General features: G+C 33.1%; 2 protein-coding genes and 3 pseudogenes across 3 annotated transcripts; 3 read left to right on the forward strand and 2 right to left on the reverse strand.

The window, feature by feature from the left end:
- Nucleotides 1–15: 15 nt before the first annotated feature.
- LOC120189542 lies at nt 16–2,055 on the reverse strand (annotated as a pseudogene).
- Nucleotides 2,056–5,961: 3,906 nt separating this feature from the next.
- LOC120189528 lies at nt 5,962–8,384 on the forward strand (annotated as a pseudogene).
- Nucleotides 8,385–8,822: 438 nt separating this feature from the next.
- On the reverse strand, nt 8,823–11,841 carry LOC120189481. 2 transcript variants are annotated; one of them, XM_039192757.1, is made up of 6 exons: nt 10,637–11,834; nt 10,167–10,339; nt 9,861–9,948; nt 9,544–9,724; nt 9,201–9,372; nt 8,823–8,887 (listed from the first exon to the last, which is right to left on the reverse strand). In XM_039192757.1, the coding sequence occupies exons 1-4, from the start codon at nt 11,417–11,419 to the stop codon at nt 9,710–9,712; spliced, it is 1,059 nt and encodes a 352-aa protein (XP_039048688.1). In that variant the 5' UTR covers nt 11,420–11,834; the 3' UTR covers nt 8,823–8,887; nt 9,201–9,372; nt 9,544–9,709. The 2 variants fall into 2 exon arrangements, with proteins under 2 accessions (XP_039048688.1, XP_039048689.1); XM_039192758.1 differs by lacking the exons at nt 8,823–8,887; nt 9,201–9,372; nt 9,544–9,724; nt 9,861–9,948 and having other exon boundaries at nt 10,253–10,397; nt 10,637–11,841.
- Nucleotides 11,842–13,551: 1,710 nt separating this feature from the next.
- Nucleotides 13,552–16,973, forward strand: LOC120189594. Its single transcript, XM_039192833.1, has 6 exons — nt 13,552–13,578; nt 14,586–14,815; nt 15,070–15,121; nt 15,423–15,488; nt 15,843–16,050; nt 16,891–16,973. Exons 1-6 carry the CDS (start codon nt 13,552–13,554, stop codon nt 16,971–16,973), a joined length of 666 nt encoding a protein of 221 aa, XP_039048764.1.
- A 473-nt stretch (nt 16,974–17,446) lies between these two features.
- On the forward strand, nt 17,447–19,055 carry LOC120189526 (annotated as a pseudogene).
- The last annotated feature ends 310 nt before the right edge of the window (nt 19,056–19,365 follow it).

Below are 19,365 nucleotides of genomic sequence, written 5' to 3' on the forward strand. Positions count from 1 at the left end.
ATACATACATCAACCAATATTACTTCATCAACAATTAATCTGAGCTTAAAATTTGAGTATATAACCTCACGGTGCAGCAAGTCTTAAAATGCAAGAATCTGCACAACAGGTTGTCAACAACTAGCCGCTGTTGGCCTCAACCCAACTACGCCCCTGTTGCTTCCTAACTCCCTTCTCCTCCACGCGAGCTCGAATAATCTCAGCATCATCTCTTCGTCCACAAGAAGATACATTTCTGCTAAAATTAAGTATATACCAGAGTTATGAGGTTCCATTTCCAAAACTCTCTCAGCAGCTATCGCACCCAATTCGATGTTATTATGTATTCTGCAGGCTCCAAGCAAAGCTCCCTAAACACTAGCCGGAACTTCGATACCATCGACTCTCATTTCATTAAGAAAACTCATTGCCTCGTCTATGAGTCCGGATCTCCCCAAAAGATCCACAATACAAGTATAATTCTCACTTGTAGGCTCAAGACAGCATTTACTTTTCATATAATCGAAGTAGTATTTGCCTTTCTCAACCAGACCAGCATGGCTGCAGGCCGATAATACACCAACGAAAATTATGTGGTTAGGCTTAACACCAGTTAATCTCATTCGCTCGAATATCTTGAGAGCATTTTTAGCATTTCCATGGTGCGCAAATCCACATATTATAGAATTCCAAGAAATAACATCCCGGTGGCTTGGCATGGAAAAGAACCCCAGCAAAGCAGAGTGCATGTTGCCACATCTTTCGTACATAGTGACCAAAGCGTTTGAAACGGCGGTGAAATGATTTAAACCCGATTTAGCTACTTGAGCATGAATCTGGTATACGAGGTCTAAGCTTGGCAAATTCGAACATATGGTGAGAATACTAGTAAATGTAGATTCATCAGGGTGGAAACCTGATTCTTTCATTCTGATGAAAAACTTAAAACCTTCAACTCCATAATCAGTTTCTCCAAAGCCCACATATCATCACATTCCACACAGTCGCATCTCGAATCAGCATTAATTTGAAAATTTTAGTAGCATTCCAAACCTCATTGATTCCAAAATACCCGACGATAACATCCGTCCATGAAACAACATTATTATATGGTTGTTTCTTCAAAAATGCATGAGCTTCCTTGACAAGTCCATTTCTTATCAGCCCCAACAAGATTGAGTTCAATGTTTTACAACATTTTGAGGGCATTTCCATGAAATATCCCAAAGCATCTGTAAACCTTCCCACACGTAACCAAACCATTTATTAATAATTTTCAGGAATCCAAATCCTTCTCTGGCATTTCATGAAACAAATTATCTGCCAAGTTAACACACTCAACCCCTATATTACCCTCCAACATTGCATTCCATGCACGAAGATCCTTCACCGGCATCTCTTCAAAGTATTCCGTCCTTCCAGCTTTTGAAAGCCCTGAAATCATAACAGTCCAAGAAGCTACATCTCTATAACTCATTCTTTTAAAATATTCTTCTGCAAGGTCGAGCTTTCCACATTTCATAAGCCCTTCAATCACCAAGTTCCAAGATATAACATCCTTTACAGGCATCAACTCAAACAACTTCAAACCTTTGTCCGGCATTCCATTCATAAAATACCCTCCGATCATAGCATTCCATGTTACCACATCTCTACAAACCATCCCTTCGAAAACCTCACATGCACCTTGTACATCTCGGCCATGCATGAGCCCTGAAATCACTATGTTGTACGTGAAAATATCACGTTCTGGCATCTCCCGGAACAAAGAAATGGCTTTACTAAAATACCCATTCAGAAAGTACCCACGAATTATGGTATTCCAGGTAACAACGTTTTTGTGAGGCATTTTGTCAAACAGATTCTGAGCTTCTTGGATAAGCCCGTTTTTCATCAAAACAGAAATTTCGGAGTTGTGGGGTTTAAGGTTTGAGATTGTTATGGATGTTTGATCGGTTTTCAAGAACGCCGGGGTTGAAAAAGAGAGGTGTCTGCTGAGTTTTGTGTGAAAACTTCGGGTTAGTTTAGGGAATAACATTCCCAGAAAGCAGAGAGTGAGAAAAAGGTAAAGAAAAATGTTAGGAGTGTGCGACAATTAGGTCGGCTGATGATCCAATGCTCAACTTCGCGAGGAACCTCAGAAGTGTCGAGTAGCAGTAAATTATAAATTTTCTTAAGTCTCTAGGACTTGACGTGACAAATTATGAATTATTCGAAATTAATTTGATTAAAATTTAATTAATTTTGAATTGAATAGATTGAACTCAAAATTGAATTAGACTCGTATTTTTAACGTGTCGAAATAAATTACTTGATACTCGATTCAAAAAAATTATGAGCGAAAAAAAATATTAATATTTTTTTAGATTTTTAAAATTAAATTATTAATAATATTAATATTTATATGTTGTTCTTTTTCAATATATATATATAATATAAGATTTTTATGTACTTAAGATTTATGTTCGAGTTCAACTTGAACTTCAATCGAGTTAAATCTGAGAATATTTCTAATTTAAGATTTTTCAAACTAAATCAAGCTTCAATTTTTAATTTTAGGTCGAATTTAAAATTTTTAAACTAATGTGCTCTTAAAAGTAAAATGATTGGAATTTGGTAGATTTTTTATAGTCTTAGTGGATATTGTGATACAAATTACGTAATCAACAACGATGAAATTAACTCCACTGGTGAGTATATTTTTACCTTCAGCAAAACAATTGTATTGTAAAAATTTATTAAGTAAACATGTATTACTCGTTTTACCATAAAGTTAGAGTTTATTGTTTTTGATTTAACTAGGTAAAATATCGAGTTGCTCAAAATTTGTATAGCTCATAGCCATATTTACAATAGCGAGAAGATATATATTTGTATAAGACATGAGTTTGTGAGACATTAAAAAAAGAACGAGATATTCTTTGGAGTACGAGAGTTCATAAAAGAACCTAATTAATATACTAGTCAAAAGATTTAGCAAAAATTTGTTCATGAATTATTAAGGGATGTGTCTTAAGTTTATCGGTTGAAAAATTCAGGATGGATATCCAATTTAATTCTTTAAGTTTAATGTTGTCAAACGAAGATATACAAACTTTCATAGTGCATATTTTTACCTATCCTTTTGAAAAACAATTAACATATATAAAATTGAGTTTTTACTATTAATGAATTCATATAATAGGATAGGTCTTGGGGGATCTTTGTGAGAGTGACTCGATGAATTTATCGACAAAAAAAAAAGAATGAATATGTATTATTAATGAGTATATCATATCCTAGAAGTTTAAATGTTTTTATTGAGAACAACTCGAAGAATTTACCAATAAAAGATTTAAATTTGTACTTTTAATAAATTCATGTCATATAAATTAAGGGTTTGTTCTATGAAAATTATTGATGAATTTACTATATCTAAATTGAAAAAGATATTTGATCCTTTAAATTTATCCACTTTTATAATTTAGTCCTTGATAATTTCATTTGAAGTGATTGAATTCTAATTTTCGACATACTTTACAGCATTATGACATCAAGATAAAAACTTTCATCCATAGCTTCGATACACGATTTTTCAATAGCTGAAGACGATCGGCTAATACCTTTTAGGGTAAACTACACGTTTAGTACCTTAACAACTAGTTTTATTTCGTTTTAATATCTAAACTTTCATTTGTCTCAATATCATACCAAACTTTTATTTTTTGTTTAGTTTTAGTAACATGCCATTAAAATCTTAACGGAGCTACTGCACATGGCATTTTTATAGATAAATTACATCAATCATCACTTAACTATCTTCTCACTCCTATTTGGGTTACTAAAGTTTAAAACCTTTCAATTTAACTACTCAACTTTCAAATTGCACATGTTTTAATCACTCTAATTTATTTTACTAATAATTTTTGTGACATGAAATTTATTATTATTATTTTAATCATATATAAGTAAAATAAAAAAATTTGAAAGTTAGAGTGATTAAATTATGAATAATTTGAAAGGTAAGTAATTAAATTAAAAAAATTAAACTTCAGTGATCAAAATAGGAGTGAGAAGATATTCAGTGATGAATAATATAATTTACCCATAAAAAAGTATCATGATGTAACATTATCTTTAACGACGAGGTACCAAAACAAAACAAAAAAGTAAATATTAGGTATGATTTTGAAACAAATGAAAGTTTAAGTACTAAAATAAAACAAAACTGATAATTTAAGTATTAAACATGTAGTTTACCCTATTTTTATCATTAGAAATTTGAAGTGTTATAATTAGACTCTATCTAAATTTTAGATTTAACATATTATTAAAATTCCAGATAATATAACAACCATTTTAAAAACCAGATAATATTAAAATTTTGGATAATATAATTTCAAGTAATTTTAACTATTTACAATTTTAAATTATAATCAGATAATATTAAAATTCTAGATAATTTAACACCATTTTACATTATCTTTAGAATATAACCCGCTTAAAGAAGAGGTTGGCCAAATCAGCCCAATAATTTAAACGGGTAAATTATTTAGCCCAATAAGGTAATTTGAAAATTATTTTGAGATCAACGATATTTTTACAGTGTACACGACGAGTTTCATAAAATATATTAAAAAATTTAAACTCGTCATGCGGCCATGATAAATTCCATACAATTTTGTTCCATATCATATGAAGAGTTCTAATTTTTAATATGTTTTCATGAATACTATAGCTAATAATGTAGATCTCAAAATAATTTTTGGATCGTCCTATTGGACTAAATAATTAACCCATTATAATTATTGGGCTGATTTTACCGAAAAGGTTGATCCTTTGAGGAAAAAAGATTTCCCCTTTTTTCAGTTTTGAGGTTCTTTTTGCTTTTAAGGTGCCTACACGCATTTCCACAACTGTTTACAAATGAAGTCATTGACGGCTACCAAAATTTGGAAATTTAAGAAAACAATAATTTAAGAGGAAAAACCCAAACAACAGAAAAGAGAGCTAAAAATTAAAATTCAATGAAGCACCAGGGATAAAGCAGTGGAGAAACTCTTCCCTCGCATATATTTTTCTAAAGGTGACACTTTCTCCTCTTTCTCTAAATACCCATCTCTTATTGGGGGTTTTATTTGTTTGGTTTATTTCAGTGTGCTAAAATGTGGAAGCTTAGTGCAGATCTCTAAATACCCATTGCCTTTTCTACCTGCTTCCTCATTTTGAAAGTTGTGGTTTTTATTTCTTTATTTTGAAGTATATAGTGAAAATATAGAACAAATAATTTCTGGGTTTCTTTTTCTTCTTTCAGGTTGGAACATATTTTGTGGGGCAATATTATCACTTATCAGGTACTTTTACAGCAGCCACACTTAGTGCACCAGTTTTATAGTGATGCGAGTACCATGGTTCGTGTTGATGGCAGTCACAGAGAAACTGCAGCTGCAATGCCGGTAGTTTTGCTTTCTCATTTTTTTTACTCAATTGTTTATCTAGTTTATCACGTTTCAGTGCTGCAATCTTCAGCAAAAACAAAGATTCTGCTGTTTTTTTTTGTTACATTTTACGGGGTAATGTCTTAATTCACGACATTTAGTACATTTAATGTATTTAGTAACTACTTCTTAATTATTATACACTTCAATACAGTGATGGACCGAGGGGGTCACCCCTGAAAATTTTAAATTCCCATATAGTTTAGATATTTTCTTTGTATTTTCTATTGTTAATATGTTTTCGCCCTAAAATTGTATAAGTTCGCCCCCTAGCATAAAATCATGCGTCCGTCCTCGCTTCTATGCAAATGCAAGCAGTAATATGGGATAATGCTTTCTATGTTGGTAATATATTCACTTAGCTATTTAAAACTAGTTTTCGTATTCTTTTATGCCCTCTTAAATTTACTTTCATAGTGCATAACAATGCACAATTTCATTTGTGGTTGTATTTCCCCATTCTCATGTTATTTTGATTTTATCTATGCATTCAATGAATGGAATTATTGGTTTATTGTTTCCCTTTTTTCATATTTTCATTTGGAAGCAAATTCACACTCTTGTTATGGCTCTCAACTTCACCGGGATTGAGATCAAGACAGCATGTTCCCTTGAAACTTGGAGTGCAGGTGTTCTAGTGATGTTTTCTGGTTCCGTGCTAGTAAAGAATTTCAGTTCCTGGAGGAAATTTGTTCAACCTTTTTCCTTGCACCGCAAGAGAAAGGCTTTTTTGTTCTAAATGACATCCTTCACTTTATTGACGAGGAACAAATTCACCACCATCCAGCTATCCTATTAACCCAACACTATCTTGATCATAAACTCAATGCATCAGCACCAATTCCTGAACCAGGTATTTTCCATCCAATTTGACATTTGAATTTTATGATCCTCCTTATCAGTTGACCTGATGTAAGGCTTTGTTTGAAACTAATTGAATTACAAATATAGTTTTTGGGACGAGTATGATCATATGGTTTGCATGTCTTAAAAGTAATTGTTTTATTCTTCTAAAAAAATGGCATGGAAACTAGGATATTTTAGTTGTTTTAGCTGATAACATTAGTTCTCTTCGTAGTGCCAAGCTATTTTTTGGGTGGAGATATCCAAGGACAGGAGATTGTGGATCACGTTGATGTCAGAGAAAATGGTCTGGTTGACAAGTTTAGTCTCCCGGAACAACAACTTCAGCAAGCTCTGGAATCTGTAAGTATTGTGGACAACAGTTCTGTGCAAGAGTCCAATGGTTCAATTCTGCATACAGCGAATACTGTCCAAGAGCATCTTCCTCTTGTCGAGGAACCCATTGAGGAACCCCAAAAGCACACTTATGCTTCTATTGTATGCTCTACATGCAGCAGTTATTCTATGTGTCATAAATTTGTTATTTTTATTTAATTAAAAATCAACTTCTCTTCTCGATACTGATTTATTTTCTTTTGTTCTTATTGCATGGTTGTTGAAGCTACGGGTTGCTAAAGGACAGTTGGCACCATCAGTTGCTTCCAAAGTTTCTGCAAACAAGAATTCACCCCTTGCTTCTGACTGGGACCACACTCCCCAACACCAGCAGCCTTTTCTCTCAAATGTAGTTGAAATGTCCGGGGCTGATACCGTTGATGAAATTTCAGCCATAGAATGTGAAGGTAAAGCTTCAAGTACTCCAGTTATGCTCAATTATTTCACTGGATGTTGGTAATGTCAAGTTTATTAAATTCCACTAGATTTTGCCGGTCCAATATCTGAAAACATTGGTCTATCTTGAAACTATAGAACGGGACATGTTTGCTATATTTTTTAAGCTAATCAAGTTCGATTAATTTGCTGCTCGTGTTCTTTAGGTGAAATAAAATCCGTTTATGTAAGGAACTTGCCATCTACTGTTTTGGAATCTGAAATTGAGGAATTCAAGAAATTTGGTGAGATCAGTCCTGATGGAGTGGTGATCCGTAGTCGCAAGGTACACTTTGTTGCTTCTTCTGAACTCCTATTATGGTATCTTGCTTTTGATGCTAAAATGTTCCATGCGTGTGCAGGATGCTGGTGTTTGTTATGCATTCGTTGAGTTTGAAGATATGGGGAGAGTCCGAAATGCAGTCAAGGTCTGAATTTACTTAGAGAAAACACACCTTTTTTTGTTGTTTAAGTAATATCTTAGCCTTTTCATCCATTTTTCTTCTTTCACACTGTGTCCTTCCTATTTGTTTTGTTGTTTAAGATATGATATCAATGTAATTAATTTATGTTCATATAGAATTTTCATCTTGATAAATACTGTATACTAATTCAGTTAAATCATATCAATGTAATTAATTTATGTTCATATAGAATTTTCATCTTGATAAATACTGTATACTAATTCAGTTAAATCATATGTGCATATAGGCAGGGACTGCACAGGTTGCTGGACAACAAGTGTACATCGAAGAGCGGAGACTAAACAGCTATATCCCATCTCGAGGAGGAAGTACATATTTCCTTCTCTTTTCTTTTAATGGATGTATTTTTTCGTATTGGAATATGTTTTATATTTTCAATTTGATACATTTGTTTCCCATACGTATTCTGTTGTTAAAATGTTCTGGACAGGGACGGGTAGAGGCTGGGGCAGCTCCCAGACAGAAGCTCTGAGGGGGAGCTTTGGCGCTTGGAGTTATGGCAGGGGAGGTGTCAATGATAGAAGTGTGCGAGTCTACAGTAGGTGAGAGGAAATGGTTTTTACCACCCAACTCCTCGTCAAGATCGTGGCTTATCCGGCCAACAAGTATCTCAAATTGGACAAAGTTCATAAAGCAAGCATCTTTTATCATCTATGAAGGTATCAAACTGTGATTGCAACCACCACAATTCAACATATTTATTGTTAGATTCAATAACAATATATCAGGTCTTTTCATTAGGTAGCATACAATGAATAGGAACTACAATTTTTTTAAGGAAGGGATTCCATTATTATATACAATTTGTTCTTTCAATATTTAATAGACAATTTTTGGGCTCATTGCTTTTATAGTTTGGTATATTTTTCAATCTAAAGGAAACTAGCCCCATTTTTTCCCCTACAATGTTCATGCTTGATCAAAAGTTTGATACTTTTTCTTTCTTTTGGACGTATTTATCTAATCAACAAGCTCATTAAAAAGATTGAGAAACGGAAGCTATTGCTATAACAGCAAAAAGATGTAAGAAAAAACATTAATATATGTTTTTTTTCTATATTATTTGATAGATGATAAACATTGGAGATTGAACTACTGATATAGTACCTAAAATATAAGCTTTTTTATGAAGCATAAGAGTGTATGGCTTATGAGTTTTTTGTAGGCAAAGCTCCATTCTGAAGAGACACCTGAATTTGATCTTGCCTTGTGTTGTCATCTTCATATTCTTCTGTTTCCCAGAGAAAGCTAGCATATGCTGCAAGAATATTGCTGTGAAGGACAAAACGGGATAAGAATTTGCTAGGTAGATCATTAAAGACAACTCGTAACTGATACCCTGATAATGAATTTTTTAAATTTAAACGAGATTAAAAGATCCCACATTTCTTAAAATCATTAAAGAATGTCAGTTTACTAATCTCGTTTATGGAGTACTCATTGATGGTGGATGGAATCATTTCTCTTAAAAATAATAATTTTTATTGATAACTAAAATCCGTTTAGATCTCCAAGGCATTGCAGAACAATGGAACTAGAGTTGAGTTCTTAAAAAGTAAAGTTTCAAATAACTGAATCCAAGTACCTATTTCCAGGATTAGTTTCAACTGCTAGCTCAAAGTAGTGTGAAGCTTTGTCATGGTCATGGCGAAGATCCCAGACCAATTTGGCATATTGTGACATGGTTTCACCATCCTGGGGGTCAGCTTGTATGGCTTGTAATATAGTTCCTCAGCTCCCTCGAGATCTCCTTTAGACTGTCAATCCAAGTACAGTTAACAAATAAAGGGTGAAAATGATGGTCAAAGTGAGAACCATCCACTTATGTTGATGAATACAAATCTCTGTTGCATTATGATTTCCTATGCACTCATGCAGATATCAAGTAAATGAATCTAAAAATGTGAGTGAGAGAAAGAAATTTATACCTGTTGTAAGAAACGAGCATAATTGCTTAAAACCGAAGGGTTTCCGGGATTTTCCTGAATCATCCTCCGATAATAATCCTCAATATCAAGATCTTGGATATCAGTATGAACCTCAAAGCCTGCTGGATTTGGAGGGTGCATGGATAGGTTAGCTGGCTTAGTTTCTTCAGGTAGTAAGTTTCTGGATACCTTGATAATTTCATCTGCTGTAACCTGAGAAAAAGTAAGACCCGTTATAGCATTGCTAACAGTATGCCACATTTTTTAGTTTCTATAAGAAATGATAATGGCTCCTCTGTAATTGAAGAACCAAATGCTACCTTCTGGTATTCTTGCTGGTCTCCATGTTCCTCTCCATCATCCCCTATTTCCCAGAGGAAACTAGCGTATGCTCCAAGGACATTGCTGGAAAACAACAAAAAGAAATGAACAAACTAAACTTGGGATCTGGATCTGACCAGTTCTACAAAAATCCAGTAGGTAAGTTCGTCTTACCCTTGTTCTTTTCGACAATAAAATCAAGCCAGTTAAACAATAAGTTTCGAAGCACAATAGTAATTAGCTTGAGTGAGACATTAAATGCTGATTTTTAAAATACTTGCCCAGCATAGATAAGTACTGACCTATCTTGAGAAGAAGCTTGAACAGCACGTTCAAAGTAACTAAGGGCTCTATCTTTGTCATGGTGAAGATCCCATACTATTTTGGCATATTGCATGAGAATTTCGCTATCTTCGGGATCTGCTAGCGTTGCTCGATGATAATAGTCCTCGGCTCCTTGAAGATCTCCCTTGGACTGTAAGAAGAAATTCAATCATGTTCCATAAAACTGAAAGACCAAGCGTTCTTTTATTCTAGAAAACAAAAAGGGAAAAAAGAATCCAAGTTTCATAAGCTATCTATGCATTATGAAGCAATCCCCATGGGGTCCTATGATCATCTTCTGTAAAACCTACTTTGAGATAGATCTAAAATACACCTAAAAATGCTAAAACTTGATCAACTTTCGGATATCTTGATGATTAGCTTGTTCATCAGTCACATCTCATACATAAACAGATTACTTTATATACAGCAAACATCAAATAGTCACCTGCAAGAATTTAGCATAATTCCTTAGGAACAAAGGATGACAAGGGGTACTCATCAACCCGCCTATGAACTCTTCAGGATCTTCCGTCTCATCAAGCTCCATGGAACTTAAATCAATGCCATCAACCATGGCACTAAAGCCAACACAATCAATTCCAAGACCTGCAGCAGATATGGGAGGACTAGGTGGCTCAAGTTCAACTTCATCTTTATAAGAATTTGAATTCGGTTTGATCCTTTTTTTCGTCTCCTTCTCTTCCTGAATTAACTCCATACACTTCTTCCGGAAGCAGAAATCAGGATTCCCCGCAGCATCAATGCTCTCACCAATTGTAACCGTTCTCTCCAATGTCTCCTCCCCTACTTGTCCATCTTCAACCACTTCACTGAATATGGAAAAAGATGGTGCACTATGCAACATTGTTATATGATGCCTATGAAAAGATCCTTTCGATGTTCCGGTATCAAGAAACTGACCTATACCACAAGAGCTGTAATCTGATCTTTCTAAGCTTCCTTCAGACTTAGCTCTCCGAAAGCGAGTAAGGCAAAAACTAGGTGATTCTGAATCGAATTCAAACAACCCTGACGTTGAATGAGACACAGGAGATGGACTACGTGAAAATGATGTCAAATTGAGGCTTTCTTGACAATGGGTGTTGAGGTTTCCCCCCTGTTTTCCATGAAGTAACCTGTAAGTAGCATCAAGATCTTTATTTGAACCATCGGTAGAAGGGAAGACAAGGTTTCCAATAACTGGGGTCGATGAGCTTCTTTGAAGCATTTCTTCAGTAACCTTAAATACTGATCTTTTCGTTGCCTAGATGTCTGTGCAAGTGAGCTGTTGAACAACAAAAATATGATTAAACTAAACTCAAATTGACTTCCAACAATAATAATACATTAAAAGAAAATTCCCCATATGCATATGTCTGCAATCTTAAGTAATCTTTGATCATTTTCTCACTTCTTACTAAAAAATCCCATTCCTTGATCCTAACTAAACATACCCCAAGGGGGAAAACAAAAGCAAACACAATTTTATCAGTTAACTACAAACTGAAGAAGTAAAGAAGTTGAATTGATAAGAAAGTAAAGAATAAAGAAAGATGCATGTGATTCCTTATTGAGTAAACTTCATTAAAGCATTCTCACATGAAGTTTACCATTTAATTTATTGTTGTTGAATCTAAAAAAAAAAAGATCAACGAACCCAACTGCCAACCTAATCAGATCAATTATTATTGAACCGCTAGTCTAGATAATGGAAACTAATTTGAAAGAAAAAAAAAGAGGCTCTCTCATGCTACAAAGGGGGGAAAATAGTTGATAGTAATGGGAAAGAGATGATAGCCCCACTTGTGGACATTTTTTCCTATATTACATTTTTTTCTCGCTACTGTATTTTCCTAATTTTTTGATCCCACGTATATTATTTAACTGAAAAAATATTTTATAAATTTTATAATTTGAAGAAAATCTTAAACTTTTTTAAAATACATTTTTAATTTCTATTACGTTTCAGTTGAAAATGATTAGATTAATGGTAGGTGAGGCTTTCAAACTTTTTTTTAAAAAAATAATATGACTCTCAAACTAATTTTACACTCAATTGACCTTAAACTCAAAAAAAAATTAATTTGACTTTTTGACGAATGGTTTTAATCGTGGACCGTTATAATATTAATGTAGCACTTCATGATGTTGACATGATAATTAATAGTGTTGATTTAACAGTTCATGATAGTTGATAATGTGATTAATGAGCTAAATTGATTTTTTGATCGAGTTCAAGAGTTAAGTTGATTTTTTAAATAGTTCAAGAGCTTAATTAATTTTTAGAAAAAATAAAAAAAACATTTTAAATATAAAATAATTAAAAATTAAATTAAATTAAATTAAATTAAATTACTAAAAGAATTAAGAATATATATTAAAAATACGAAAATCACTATTCATATTAACTAAACATATACGAAAAATGATCATGCCCACAAACTTCAATAAAATGAAATATTATAAAACAATTTTATGCAGTGTTTGTTATGGAAAGAAATCAAAATATCTCATGAATCAACAACTTCGATCTAAGCATAAAAAATATGAGACTAAAAGGAAAAGTATCAAATGTTCTCAATGATAAAATATCAAGCATAGCAGAATATATGACACGCACATTTCACAAAGATCTAAAACAAGACGTATAATATATGTTTTTATAATATTTTAATTTTTAATAATTTATTATTTTATAGTTTTTGATGTAGTATTTTTAATACATATTTAAATTTTTAATAATTTAATTTTTATTTTTGGTATTCTATATTTATTTTTTTTAATATTTTATATTTTAATTTAAAATTTAAAATATTTTATTTTTTCTCATAATTTAAATAAATCCTTGAATCTTTTTAAAAAAAATCAAATTCTCCCTCGAATTCAAAAAAATTAGTTTTATCTATCAATCACGTCATCAATTTATGTGGATTATCACGTTAGCATCGTGATGATCAACGAAGAAATCATTAATCAAATGATCACATTAATTTTTTTTAATTTGAAAGCTACATTGAGTGCAAATATAATTCAATAATGTACATTAAGTTTTTTTATAAAAAAAAGTTTGACTATTTGAGAGACTCACGTACCATTAAACCTAATTTTTAACAACTAAATTTAAAATTTTATATTTTAAAACAATTTAATTATTAATTAAAAATAATTTGGTGACTACATTAATTTTTTTAAATGACTGTATGAGGGACTCATGTACTAACAGATATTTTATTTATTTATTTAAATATTAATTGAAAATATATAAACATATATTAAAATAAATAAATAATAGAAAGAGAGATAAGTCTAAGTTTAGATGTGTCATAGAAACGTGTGCCTAATTTCTTGGGACCATACTAAATGATAAAGGTTGCTGGAGCCAGCGAGGTGGTCATTTACATGACACGTGGTGCAATATGTGAAGTTTTCTTCTTCTTTTTACTAATACTCATATTATGAAATAAATCAAATTATTTATTTATATTGAATTATTTTAACTATATATATATATATAAATTTAGAAAAAATATTTAAATTAATTTTTTAAAATTGATATATAACATTTAAACAACTAATCAAATTTTAACACAAACTATTTAATTAGATTATTATTTGATCAATTTTATCATCATAATTAAATTAACAATTGAGATATAATATATATAAAATATCTATATATATTATATTAATTTAAACTCATTAAGTGAATTTTTTTGATAAGAGAAATATTATTCTCCTTAAAAATTATGCATTCAAACAATTACGTCGACTTGGTAGTTGTCCACTAGTTAATAAAGTTATGAAGGAATACACATATCATCATAGGTTATAAATATAAATATATATATTGATATAAAATAAAAATTATTAATTTTAAAATATAAATAAATTCAAACGTTAGTTTATATAATAAATTAAAAGTGGTTTTAAGAATAAAAGATTGTTATGATCGTGAAGGACACAACCAATACCAGCCATGCCGAAGCTACCTTAAACTGCTGCGTCTACATTAAATTTAAGTTTTCCAGGCTAAGGGGCAATCCTAAACCAAAAATTAAGACCCAATAATCTTTTAAGCACACTAAACTCTAAGATCCAGTCGAACTTTAACCAAAATAAAAAAGGTACTTCTATTTAAACTCAAATTAATCTAACTAAAAAATTTAGGCCACTTTGATTACCGATTGAATTAACTGAATTTTATTTGATAATGTTAATAATTTTTTTTAAAAAATCGATTTGATAAATGATTAAAAGAATTTTTTTTGAGATATTCTATTTTGACTTATTCAATTTAGTCGGTGATGGAATTAACTATTTAAACACCACTATATACAAACGAGTGCATTTGAGACATAAGGTGAAAGTAAACAGACGAATTTCAATATGTTTAGATCATATTGCCAAAGCCCCAAATTGATTGGATTCCACCGGTAGAAGGTTATGTGAAGTTTAATGTAGATGATGCTTTTAATGACTCTTCAGCAGGTTGTGGGGGAGTCTTGAGATCGTATAAGGTTGATGTGAGAGAGACTTTTTCAGGTCCCGTTGATATAGTGAACTTCGACTTTGCAGAATTGGTTGCAATAAAAACGGTGTCGGAGATATTCAAGGAAGCTGGATGGTTTAAAAAAATGAACTTGATTATTGAATCAGATTTTCAAATAGTGTTGAATTGGATTGAAAATCTGTCATTGAGGGCTTGAGGCCCTGACGATGGTGGGATCTATTTGACGAGATTAATAGATTATCAAGATAAATAATCCAGGTGTGAAAGAGAAATGGATTAGCGTTCCATCTCGCGAAACAAGGTTTGTTTCGAACTATGTTGTTTAACGCTTGGTGGGAACTAAATGCTTATAATTTTTATGCTTGTAGGATTGTTCCCAGGAGTGCTTTGGAACTGCGATGGTTTTTTATCAGGGATGATGTTTGCTATTTTGTATTCAAGCCTTGCTATGGTGTACTTTTTTTACCATTTAGGTTTAGGGAAGTTTTGAATGAAGCATCGGAATATAAATTTCAATAAATAAAATCTTTAATTGCTGAGCAAAAAATATTAGGTGAATAATTCTGGAGGTTTTTTATCAGGGATGATGTTTGCTATTTTGTATTCAAGCCTTGCTATGGTGTACTTTTTTTACCATTTAGGTTTAGGGAAGTTTTGAATGAAGCATCGGAATATAAATTTCAATAAATAAAATCTTTAATTGCTGAGCAAAAAATATTAGGTGAATAATTCTGGAATAGCTGAATTTACAGATGAAAATGTTGTAAAAGTTGTTGTTCTTGACAAGGTAATATTTACTATGATTTCATTGGCATTTGGCCATCATTCTGGGAAAATCATGTGTTACATCAAACAAAACATTACATTTATTGTCCCTTGATACAACTTTTTGCTGCAGTAAACTGGAGTGAAATATTGATGGATACAAACGAGTCATCCGATGAATGCCTCAAAACAAACTATTATGGAGTCAAAGAATGTGTGAAAACACTTCTCCCCTTCTCCATTATTTGATTCACCGATAATTATAAACATCTCTGCCTCAGTTTAAACATATACTTAATGGAGATGCAATAATCATTAGCGACAGCTTTGATAGTGCTTTTTAACCGAGACAAACAACAAACTGTTTGTGTTTCAGAATATCAATGAATGGGCTAAAGCAGACATGGGAGATCTGAGAACCTTACAAAAGACAGTGTTGAGAATATTTGTGAATAACTTCAAGGAAGGTTCATTAGAAGCGGTTGGCCCACTCTTTTGGTCGGTCTCGAAAACCGCCATGAACGTCTACGCAAGGATACTGGCTAAGAAACACCCCGATTTCCAAATCAACTGTGTTTACCCCGGTAATATAAAACAGAAATGAACTATAACACAAGTCTCTTTTTAAAATGAAGATTCTAAAAACAATTCCATTAACGAAGATTCTAAAAGTAATTCCTATTAATTTTAATATGTATTAATGAGGAAATTGATTTAGAAATATGTAAATGACATAAAAAATATTGATGTGAAATTTTTTAAGTAGTTGAGACCACGTTATGAAAAGTTCCATGAATCATAAAATAATTTCTCCTTGTATAACTTAATTTGTAGTCCTAAAGAAGGAAATTGTGTGAGTCAAAACGTCCATTTTTTATATAGGTATAATAGAGAAGCATATATGATAGCAAAAGCAACGGTTTTTAGGGAAGTTTTGAATGAAGCATCGGAATATAAATTTCAATAAATAAAATCTTTAATTGCTGAGCAAAAAATATTAGGTGAATAATTATGGAATAGCTGAATTTACAGATGAAAATGTTGTAAAAGTTGTTGTTCTTGACAAGGTAATATTTACTATGATTTCATTGGCATTTGGCCATCATTCTGGGAAAATCATGTGTTACATCAAACAAAACATTACATTTATTGTCCCTTGATACAACTTTTTGCTGCAGTAAACTGGAGTGAAATATTGATGGATACAAACGAGTCATCCGATGAATGCCTCAAAACAAACTATTATGGAGTCAAAAGAATGTGTGAAACACTTCTCCCCTTCTCCAATTATTTGATTCACCGATAATTATAAACATCTCTGCCTCAGTTAAACATATACTTAATGGAGATGCAATAATCATTAGCGACAGCTTTGATTAGTGCTTTTTAACCGAGACAAACAACAAACTTGTGTTGTGTTTCAGAATATATCAATGAATGGGCTAAAGCAGACATGGGAGATGCTGAGAACCTTACAAAAGACACTGTTGAGAATATTTGTGAATAACTTCAAGGAAGGTTCATTAGAAGCGGTTGGCCCACTCTTTTGGTCGGTCTCGAAAACCGCCATGAACGTCTACGCAAGGATACTGGCTAAGAAACACCCCGATTTCCAAATCAACTGTGTTTGCCCCGGTAATATAAAACAGAAATGAACTATAACACAAGTCTCTTTTTAAAATGAAGATTCTAAAAACAATTCCATTAACGAAGATTCTAAAAGTAATTCCTATTAATTTTTAATATGTATTAATGAGGAAATTGATTTAGAAATATGTAAATGACATAAAAAATATTGATGTGAAATTTTTTAAGTAGTTGAGACCACGTTATGAAAAAGTTCCATGAATCATAAAATAATTTCTCCTTGTATAACTTAATTTGTAGTCCTAAAGAAGGAAATTGTGTGAGTCAAAACGTCCATTTTTATATAGGTATAATAGAGAAGGCATATATGAATAGCAAAAGCAACGGTTTCATCTTCTAATAGTAAAACCACACCATTTCCACATGCTGTCAATGTTTCATTCCTCTCCCTCGGAATTTCCTTGATTATCTCGTTGTCGTCCAAAGTCCGCTTCCACCATCTTTCTCTTTTTGGTCACCAATAAACACCGTTAGTGACCAAAAAGAAGAACAACAAACACCTCGACATCAGCAGCATTTTTTTCTTTTTCTTTTTGGCCGGAAATATGAGCGTTTCGGCGCCATTCCAGCTGCTGGAAATCAATATGATTTCCGCCCAGGATTTGGAGCCCGTTTGTCGACGTAAGATGAAAACTTACGCGGTGGCCTGGGTTCATTCCGATCGAAAACTCTCCACGCGAATCGATACCCAAGGCCACACCAATCCCACATGGAACGACAAGTTTGTTTTCCGTGTCAACAATGAGTTTCCTCCAACGTGATACGTCGGCTGTCATGATCGAAATCTACGCCGTGCATTGGTTCCGTGACATCCATGTCGGCTCCGTCCAAGCCATCGTCGGGAACCTTATTCAGCCGGATTCTCAACGGCGCCACCGACAAGAAATCGAACTAGGGATGCAGTTCGTCGCTCTTCAGGTTTGGCGACCGTCGGGTCGACCCCAAGGGATTTTGAACATTGGGGTGGCGTTGCTTGATAATACGATGAGGAGCATGCCGTTGTATTGGCAAATGGGGTCGTCGGCGGTCGGATACCGACATTTAATGGGCGAAGAAGATCCGTTTCAAAACGCCGGCGTCAATCCTGTTTCAAGCACAAACAAAAGCAATAACTATCAGCAATTACTTAACGGATTGCTCAAACCCGAGCTTCGACGAACCAAGAGTGATTCGAGTTCCGTTTTGGAATCAGATTTAAAGCCTAAAGGATCATCCATTGTAATTGGTGGATCAATGGTTAAAGACCCTGAAACGGGAAAAGCCAACAATAAGATTGCTTCAAGAGGGAGTTCAATGGTAAATTACACGTCTCATAAAATTCCCACCAAGGGAAAATCCAGTTCGATTGTGAACGGTACTGAAAAAAACAACCACAAGATCACTTCAAGAGAGAGTTCAATGGTGAACTACGTGTTTGATAAAAATACAGAGAAAAACGCGGCAACGGGGCGAAACTTGGGTTGAAAACACCACCGGCTTGGATACCGGGGCACCGAAAAAACTTGGTGGGTCGATAATATGGACGGATTCAGAACTGGGTCCGTCGCCTTCGGAAGTGGCGGCGGCGGTGGCTAGAAACCTACAGTATAACAGGATGGAAGAGACGGGGAGTTCAGTGGCGGACGAGTGGAGTTTAGACGAAAGCATCGAAGGGCTTCAGTCGAAACTGGGAAGGTGGAGAACCGACTGCCGCCATTGTACGACGGAGGGGAGCTTTCGAGTTACACGTCGAGTGGGGTTCCGTCGATGAAAAACGCTATGAATGATGGAAGAAATCCCCGCGGCAAAGGGAGAACGTTTACATGTTTCGGCAACATTTTTGGATGTTCCATTTCGATAACTTGTGTGCCTGGGGCATCTGGATCTCGAAAAAAGACAAATTAAATATATTTTTTTCTTTACATTGGATTTCAAAAATGGCGTTTGAAGACGATTAGGCCATTTCCCCATTGTTTCTTTTTCATTTCCATTTATGTATTGGGGGAAAGGATAAGAAATTTGCTGCTGATGGTTTGAGTCACACTTAGTTCCTCAACGTTCAATCAGTAATCATATCGCTTAAAAGCACAAGAGACGCCTATACACGACACCAATTACAGAAATTGTTTTTTTTAACTATGTATAAATAAATTTTATAATAATATTAAAGTTTAATATAAAATATTTTTCAAATTATATATTTTTTATTTGGTGTGCCAATTTTTTTCTGTAAATTTAAATGTCTAATGTTACTAAGATTAACATTTAGGTGC

Source organism: Hibiscus syriacus, unplaced genomic scaffold (assembly GCF_006381635.1).
Source record: "Hibiscus syriacus cultivar Baekdansim isolate YM2019G1 unplaced genomic scaffold, ASM638163v2 tig00116958_pilon, whole genome shotgun sequence".
NCBI classification, from domain to species: domain Eukaryota; kingdom Viridiplantae; phylum Streptophyta; class Magnoliopsida; order Malvales; family Malvaceae; genus Hibiscus; species Hibiscus syriacus.

Bases quoted from the DNA above. Each gene is read 5' to 3' on its own strand.
- LOC120189481 (XM_039192757.1), bottom strand. From the start codon at position 11,419: ATGCTTCAAAGAAGCTCATCGACCCCAGTTATTGGAAACCTTGTCTTC. The intron at 10,340-10,636 runs GTGACTATTTGA...TTCTTCTTACAG, and splicing joins ATTATGCTAAATTCTTGCAG to TCCAAGGGAGATCTTCAAGG. The intron at 9,949-10,166 runs GTCAGTACTTAT...GTTGTTTTCCAG, and splicing joins CAAGCTTCTTCTCAAGATAG to CAATGTCCTTGGAGCATACG.
- LOC120189594 (XM_039192833.1), top strand. From the start codon at position 13,552: ATGATAAAGGTTGCTGGAGCCAGCGAG. The intron at 15,122-15,422 runs GTTTGCTATTTT...AAAAAATATTAG, and splicing joins GGTTTTTTATCAGGGATGAT to GTGAATAATTCTGGAATAGC. The intron at 16,051-16,890 runs GTAATATAAAAC...GTTGTGTTTCAG, and splicing joins AATCAACTGTGTTTACCCCG to AATATATCAATGAATGGGCT.